Source organism: Misgurnus anguillicaudatus, chromosome 12, assembly GCF_027580225.2.
Source record: "Misgurnus anguillicaudatus chromosome 12, ASM2758022v2, whole genome shotgun sequence".
Lineage (NCBI taxonomy): Eukaryota > Metazoa > Chordata > Actinopteri > Cypriniformes > Cobitidae > Misgurnus > Misgurnus anguillicaudatus.
In genome coordinates, this window is record NC_073348.2 from 16,467,574 (window position 1) to 16,476,313 (window position 8,740).

The following is an 8,740-nucleotide window of genomic DNA, read 5'->3' on the forward strand; positions in this document are numbered from 1 at the left end:
TTGTCCTTGGGGTCAAGGACAAGACAGGGAGAGAGAAACAAAATCCTATTAGCGTAGCGGCCATTCACATGTAATGCAAGTGTCACACAGTGATGTGGTTTAAATCAGCTTGGTTCCAGACAGGCTAACTATTGCGGCATAAGTATGTTACCCACAGTTGAGGATTTAGCAAATTGGGGGCCCAATGCGAAGGTATCTATGGTATCTATGGGTCCCCATCCGATCTTTAAAAGAAAATGACCATCGAAACCTTTAATAAACGAAAGACACTTCTTCCGAATTCACATCACCAATCCTTAACCTAACCTTTCCATTGTTTAATTCTGTTTAACATTGCTAACAAATTGTTCATAAAAAACGTCCTTTCCTTTTCTATGCTGTTCTCTTCTCCCCTAGCTCCATTTCTATTTCTTCTGGACGGTATACATATCTTTGTATACTAGGCTTATTGTTGGCTCTTAAGACAAAATGTTGAATGGAACCTCATTTGTAAGTCTCTTTGGATGAAAGTTTCTGCTAAATTGATAAATGTAAATGTACAAACCTTTTGATCTAAAGGTGTATGCTAAATGCCTGAAATTAAATAATTTGGTGCAAATATAATCCCATTGTTGTATTATTATTACATTTGAATTAATTCAATGCAATAATTAAATTTTCCTAAAATAAAAAAGATATTACCTGAATGGTAGTATAGTATTTTGAACGGTACTATAATGGTAATATATATACCAATATAAATGCCAAGTTCAGTTATGAAACTCTTCTGTGCCACTGACTGGTTCTCATAAACCTGGAAGTGCAGCCAGTTTATCTTCCCCTCCTATCAACGTGACCTTATTTTCATTCCATCCTGGTTTATCCCAATGCAGCTTGCCATGGGATTATTCCTAGCCCCCTCCTCCCCCAGCACCAACTGCCTAGATCTGCTATCTATGGGGTTTTCCAAATGTCTTTGCAGCAGCATGTATTCCTATCCTTTGTTATGATGTGCATGTTACTTATGAAAAGTTACATGATACTTGCGTGATATTGATCCACTTTTAATTACATGAATCTAAATCAAAACCCAAGGACACTCCTACCGAAATTTTACGGGCTCTACTGCATCCAAAGCAGCGGTGTCAATATCCGTTTGGTGGTGATGAACAACGTTCTGCCCCGGTCTTTAGTAATGCACTACAAGTACGATCTTAAAGGCTCCACTTACAAACGAAGAGCGTCGCGGAAAGAGCGCGCCAAGTCCTCTCCAACCTTCAAGGACCTGGACTTCCAAGAGATGTTTGAAGGTCTTTATTTTGATGCAGACACATACAACGCTCTAATAAAGACTCTTCAGAGAGATTGTCGGGTTAGTTGGCTTTGTTGCGTATAGTGCTACATTGCTCTTTGGTATTATGAATTATCTGTGGTTATGATCTCTAATCATAATGTTTCACAGGTGCTGGAGAGCTTTAAGATCATGGACTATAGTTTGCTGCTGGGAATCCATGTCCTGGATAAGAAGTTGAGGGGAAGGGGAGGCAGAGGGGACAGTAAACGTCAGGGTGGTCAAAAGGTCCTGTACTCAACCGCCTTGGAGTCAATTCAAGGAGATGGGAAAGCTGCCGAGCCTCTCGCTGACACTGATGATGACACGTGAGTCTTAAAAGGGAGTTTGGTTGCAAGATATAAAAAGTCCAGACAGGAGGTCTGGAAGAGGAAAACATTACAGTATAGACAGACTCATAAAGCACTACATATTGATAAAATAAGGAGAGCTGTTAAAGGTAATTAACTCTTAATGGGAGGAGCTACAACGCAAGGGATAAACAGATTGAAACAGTCCAGGCAGCTTCTTTGTTGTTTAAGAAATATTTTATGAATATGTTGGATGTGTTTCCAATAAACAATGTTGGTTTCAGAATGGGCGGCATCCCAGCTAAACACAAAGATGAGAAGTTGCTGATCTTTTTGGGAATCATTGACATACTGCAGTCTTACAGGTATAGTTCACATGTTTATCAAAGCATATGAATACTGAAATATTGCAGTATTGAAAGTTTTACTATTCAACATTCAAACCATCTATCTCTGAAAACAGGTTTATAAAAAAGGTTGAGCATTCTTGGAAGGCTTTGGTACACGACGGCGTACGTATTCTCTGTTTCTTACCAGAAGTCTTGGTATTTCCTTTCAATAATCATCATGATTTATGCCTCTTTTCAATTTTCTGTAGGATACAATATCCGTCCACAGACCTAATTTCTATGCTGACAGATTCCTGAAGTTCATGGGCAGCACAGTATTTAAAAAAATTCATCGTACGTTTGACACTTCCTTTGTTTTTTTAAAACGTCTATGATCATTTGAAGTGCCATACTTAATTTTCCTTGCTCTTTTCATTTTTTGTTTTAGCAATCCGTGGTGCCTCTTCTAGAAGGAAGAGAAGCTCCATCAAGCCATGTAGATCGGCCTCACAGGAAGTTCTGCCAACCGTAACAGAAGAGAGTTTTCAAGATAGGAGAGCGCAAAGTCTCGAAAACCTTGATGACCCAGGTGCTTATTTGAGCACTTTAAATAATTTTCACCTTGTACTAGGGGTGGAACAATACATGTATTCGTTTCGAACCGAATCGGTACGGGGGTCACGGTTCGGTGCATGAATTTAAACGGAGAATACACGGTATGAAAATAAAAAAAAACTTGCGTGCAAAATAATTAATGTAATGCGGAACTACTGTTGGATACGCGGGTTCTTTATGGACAGCTAATCTGTTGCCCCGCTTTAGCTCTGAAGCTCTGGCGCCAATGCAGCCGAGCTCCGCCTATGTATGCGCTCTATCAGAGCCCGTCTACATTCTCTGGCACTCTGCATTTTTTTGTCACGTCGTCGCTGGTCCAGTCAGTGAGTGAGCAGCCGACAGCGAGTATGGCAAGTGGGGTTCCACAAGAGTTAGATGCTCCGCCAGCCTCTTTAAGATCGCAAGTTTGGCAAAACTTCAGTTTTCCAGTCAGTTACAATAGTACAGGCGAGAGAGTGGTGGAAAAGACGAGGACTTTGCGTCGGCGTTGTTCAGCAGTTGTTAGGTATGTGAGTGGAAATACATCTTCAGGGCTCTCAAGTCTCACGCATTCACCTTGACACACACGCATTTCAGTCAGTTCAAACGCCACACTTTGTATTTCTCACGCTGAGAAGTAGGAGATAAATTGTCCTGCTATATACAACAGGCATACGCAGGGCAGTTCTGTCGAGTTCAGCTGCTTTCAGTTTTTTAAGCGTGCTCAACTTTATGCAGCGCCATCAGCGTCAGAGTACCGCGAGAAATCTTGCGGAGGAGGCTGATTTCAAATCGCTCTCCCGTTGCTCTGACGTCATCAACTAGTCGTTTCCAGGGTTTAAATTGGGCCGGGGCCGTCCGGGGCTAAGCTCCGGCACATAGGCTGAAGGTCGCGCTCTGCTCTTGCCAGTGTACCCGCTGCGCTTGTGCGTGTGTACTCGCTGCGCTGGTGCGCGTGCACTGAAGCGAAGGGAATAATGCGTTTTCATTCATTATGGGACATACTCACCAACGCAAGTTCAACGATTTGCGCGAGCAGATTACATACAAAGTCAATGCAAAGACGCAACCAGGCGCGTCCTCGCATGGGGCGATGACAATGACGCGAATTGGGCACCGCAATTGCCGCGAAAACACGGCGCTTTTCCCTTTAAATGCGTCTTCGCGCAAGTTATGCAACTTAAGCAAAAAAACTCAGAACTTCAAGAACGCGCTCTCACACAGGATCATTTGACGAGAAAGAGAGAGAGAAACAGAGAGAGAGAGAGAGAGAGAGAGAGAGAAAGAGAGACAGAGAGAGAGAGGTAAGAATGGTGCCCACGTCGAGAAAACTTCATAAGACTAGAAACGTGTAAAGGATTAAAGTATGTATGTCACTCATCTAATTACATTATGTTAAGGATGACACTGGATATAACTATTACAGTTTAATAAAATAATGTATTTTGATTACACAAATCAAACCTAACTATATGATTGTTTTAGCTGCTGACCAGCATAGGGAATCTCTATGGCTAATTTATAAGACATTTTGATGATACAGTACTGTGTGTTGTACCTTTTCTTTTTATTTGAGTCTTTTTAGCCTATCTTATGCCTAGAATTATTCAAGGAGATTGATTCTTTAAACTTCCTTTAAAGTTTGATCAGTTGTGCATAATGACATGTGCAACAAATGGATATAGGGTGTCAAACTCATAGATTTGCATCATTTAAAATTCAGACGCTCTTTATAAAATATTTGGGGTCAACCTCTGGCACAGCTTTAAAGCTGAAACTGATCAAATCCTATCAGAGGTCCAGAATGTCATTGAAACACACCAGTGGCTTTGCTATCATCAGTATTAAACATGTTACCCCTTGAAGTACCCCTCCCCGCAGAGCCCCCCCCCCCCCCCCCACATAACAAATCCCAATTTAACCCCTGGTCGTTTCTTGCAGCCCCTCGTGAAGTCGTATACACCTATTAATTCATCTTACAAGCCTATTTTTTGGTTCTTTAGTACATTAATATGAAATAAGGCCAAAATGTAATTTTAAAATGTATTTAGGTAACACTTGTAATACATTTGAACCCATATTTGTATGAAAGATGAGTACAAGATTACTTAAAGAGGTATACATTTTAAATGCATTTCAGTTCATATTCATGACATCTGAAAATAACACTGATAAGAACACCTATGTTTTTAAGATTAGCTTAAGTACTAAAAAAAATGCCTTCTTCATTTTTGTTTTGCTTTTCCCTCCATTGTACCGAAAGTGAATCGAACCGTGGCGCCTGAACCGAGGTACGAACCAAACCGGGACTTCTGTGTACCGTTCCACCCCTACCTTGTACTGTAAGCAGTACAAGGCAACCTTTTTTCTATCGGGACACCCTTGCATACATATACGACAATCTGAGCCCCCCCAAACCTCTTCATCCATCTTTCCTTTTGATTTTGCCGTTATGTTGACAAGCACGTTGAGATGGAGCGAGCAAAATTGAAAGAATTATTTTACATAAGAGAACATTTTACTACTTTATCTTGCCATTGTAAGCATACATTGTAAGCAACTTAATTTTTTTTTTATTATTAGTTGAACATTTTATACATCTTTATTTGAGCTCAAAGCATATCAGATCCTGTGAACTCTGGCGCCCCCCTAAGGCATAATAGGCTTGTTTATGACACATTTTTTTCTAAGATACCGCCTTTTGGCTAAATGTTAGGGCATGATTGAATGTATCAATCCTAGAATGCTTGGTTACAATTTCATTGAAAGAAGTGATAATTATTAAAACACTTTAATTTATTAATTTATTTAATTTATTTTTTTATTTAATGTATTTTTTATTTAATTTATTAATTTAGCTAATTTATTTTTTTATTTAATTTATTTAATTTATTAAATACTGAAATGCTGGTGTAGACAAATGTAAACACAAATCTGCTTTCTTTGACAGATCCAAACTCCTCTCAGACACCTGATGTTGATCTAACCTGCATTAGCATCCACCCAGCAATTTCCGTGAACAGCATTTCATCAGTTTCCTCTATAGATGATATAAAGGTTGAAACAGAAGCAGATTCAGATACCAGGTGTTTGTTCAGTTGACACGCTTACTGTACAACTTATATTATAACTTTTGTAAACGTATATTTTTCAATTTCTTTCATAACACTTACTTTCACTTTATACAGCTAATGATAAATATATGAACCCGATTTGCGTTTTGTGTTGTTTTCCTCAGTGATAATCACCGAACGTCCACCTCGACATTAGCTTTGGAGGATAGTGCTCTTCCATCTCCAAATTCACAGGGGAGCACACCTGAATCTGGTTTAGATGTATACTTGGTCAGTATTTACTTTTATTTTTTTGCTTTCATGTATAAACTATTTCTATTTTTTCTCTTTATATGGCCTGTATGAGGAACTACTTTGCACTCATCTACACTCACCTAAAGGATTATTAGGAACACCATACTAATACTGTGTTTGACCCCCTTTCGCATTCAGAACTCCCTTAATTCTATGTGGCATTGATTTAACAACATTCTTTAGAAATGTTGGCCCATATTGATAGTATAGCATCTTGCAGTTGATGGAGATTTGTGGGATGCACATCCAGGGCACGAAGCTCCCGTTCCACCACATCCCAAAGATGCTCTATTGGGTTGAGATCTGGTGACTGTGGGGGCAATTTTAGTACAGTGAACGCATTGTCATGTTCAAGAAACCAATTTGAAATGATTCAAGCTTTGTGACTTGGTGCATTATCCTGTTGGAAGTAGCCATTAGAGGATGGGTACATGGTGGTCATAAAGGGATGGACATGGTCAGAAACAATGCTCAGGTATGCTGTGGGATTTAAACGATGCCCAATTGGCACTAAGGGGCCTAAAGTGTGCCAAGAAAACATCCCCCACACCATTACACCACCACCACCAGCTTGCACAGTGGTAACAAGGCATGATGGATCCATTTTCTTATTCTGTTTACGCCAAATTCTGGCTCTACCATCTGAATGGTTCAACAGAAATGGAGACTCATCAGACCAGGCAACATTTTTCCAGTCTTCAACTGTCCAATTTTGGTGAGCTCGTGCAAATTGTAGCCTCTTTTTCCTATTTGTAGTGGAGATGAGTGGTACCCGGTGGGGTCTTTTGCTGTTGTAGCCCATCCGCCTCAAGGTTGTGCATGTTGTGGCTTCACAAATGCTTTGCTGCATACCTCGGTTGTAACGAGTGGTTATTTCATTTAAAGTTGCTCTTCTGTCAGCTTGAATCAGTCACCCCATTCTCCTCTGAGCTCTAGCATCAACAAGGCATTTTTGCCCACAGGTCTGCTGCATACTGGATGGTTTTCCCTTTTCATACCATTCTTTGTAAACCCTAGAAATGGTTGTGCGTGAAAATCACCTTTCTTTCCCATTCTGACATTCAGTTTGGAGTTCAGGAGTTTGTCTTGACCAGGACCACACCCCTAAATGCATTGAAGCAACTGCCATGTGATTGGTTGATTAGATAATTGCATTAATGAGAAATTGAACAGGCGTTCCTAATAATCCTTTAGGTGAGTGTATAACACCATATCAACAGACTGGTTAAGCACCCTTGAAACCATCTAGCAATAGACTGCCGCAGGGATGACATATTTTGTAGGCCAACCCCGGAAGTAAGCAGGACACTCGTTAAAGAAAAATAAGCTCTGTGTTTCAAAAGGTTTATGACACATTTTGTCCAACAATATAATCTTCACAGATGAACACAGCTTTTATTAATTTTTGAAGTGTAAATTTGTTTTGTTTTTTATTTCTAGTAAACACATTTAGACTTCAAAATTCATAAAGGTTGTCCCGCTTACGGGGTTGGCCTACAAAAATGTCATCCCTGCGGCACTCTATCTAAGTCGTCATCTATTTGATATGCCATACAGTAGCAACCATCCACTAGCAACACCCTGTAAACCACCAACAACATTATAGCATTCCCTCAAAACACAACGGCTGCATCTGAAAGCAGCTGACTTGTTGCCTCTCTGCCCAACTTGGTACTCGTTTTCATAGATCAAAAGATGTTACAATCAATAATGAAATGTTCTTAATCTCATTTTTCTTTGTTTTTATAGTGATATGTGAAGGTTTTTGAAGTGGACCAGACCACCAGTACATCTACAAGTGGATATAGATTACCCATTTCATATTATTATCAAAATCATTTCATTTGATAACGGCAAATCTTGCAACTCGCTGCCTCGCCAGGCCCTTAGATATTTTGCACAACAGATTTTTTGTAGCTGCTAATACACGTAAGATAAAGATCTTATGTCTGAAATAGTGGCAGTGCAGTTGCCACACTATATATAAGCAGTGCCTCGCAGACTCCGTGCACTTTGTACTTGCAGGCACTTGCAATGTTCGTCATGTAATGTTAGTTACAATCCTATGTACTGTACCTATCTGATGTGTGCATTGTTTGTTATTCTTTATCAACGTGTGTGATAAATGATTAAGGGATGTGTGCAGGACAGAAAATGTAATTTATTATTTAATAATCACGAATTATCTTTGAAGCACTTCTAACAATGCATTATTTAAGTGATCGTTTTATTCATTTGTTTGATTATTACAGTACAATGATTAGTGCCAAAAAAAAAATGGTAATGGTTTCAAATATTAACATGAATGAAATTAAGTTTTGATCATGTAATGATGTAAGAGGGCCACTGCAATGTTTAATTTTACCTTTTGTAAAGAATAAGCCTACATTGGTTTAAAAGTAACAAACCAGTCCATTTTAAATACATAATATATTTTAATTAAATACTTATAATACTTATAAATAACTCTGTAGAGTGTATTGCAGTTGCTTTTAAGCTATTAAATGAAGTATTTCTGAGAAGTCAATCTAAGCAATACAGTATACCAAACAGAATCAAAACGTTATTGAATGGATGTCTCTATTTTGAAAGGGTAAAATTAACACCAGTTAAAAAAATATATCAAAATGCTTTTACCTCTACCTAATGTATAAAGCTGTGGGCAGGTAAACATAAGCTCCACTAGGAGGCACTGTATGTATGTATGATGCTTATTTACATTATTTATTCAGGCTTGGACTGTTTTAAGTTTTTGACAAAATAATGTTAGACTGTAAAGGTAATTATATACATCTGACCATAAAAACATCAATAAATGTATACAATTTA

At 38.8% G+C, this 8,740-nt stretch overlaps 1 protein-coding gene across 2 annotated transcripts in view; it reads left to right on the forward strand.

Moving 5' to 3' along the window:
• pip5k1ba (phosphatidylinositol-4-phosphate 5-kinase, type I, beta a) overlaps positions 1-8,740 on the forward strand; it is a 29,586-nt gene extending 20,846 nt beyond the window's left edge. For both annotated transcript variants that reach the window (XM_073874025.1, XM_073874026.1), the window contains exons 8-16: positions 1,049-1,351; positions 1,442-1,638; positions 1,905-1,985; positions 2,084-2,132; positions 2,219-2,303; positions 2,398-2,538; positions 5,494-5,629; positions 5,782-5,887; positions 7,661-8,740. In XM_073874025.1, coding sequence (XP_073730126.1) covers positions 1,049-1,351; positions 1,442-1,638; positions 1,905-1,985; positions 2,084-2,132; positions 2,219-2,303; positions 2,398-2,538; positions 5,494-5,629; positions 5,782-5,887; positions 7,661-7,663 — 1,101 coding nt within the window. In that variant the 3' untranslated portion in view covers positions 7,664-8,740. The remainder of the gene's footprint in view (positions 1-1,048; positions 1,352-1,441; positions 1,639-1,904; positions 1,986-2,083; positions 2,133-2,218; positions 2,304-2,397; positions 2,539-5,493; positions 5,630-5,781; positions 5,888-7,660) is intronic.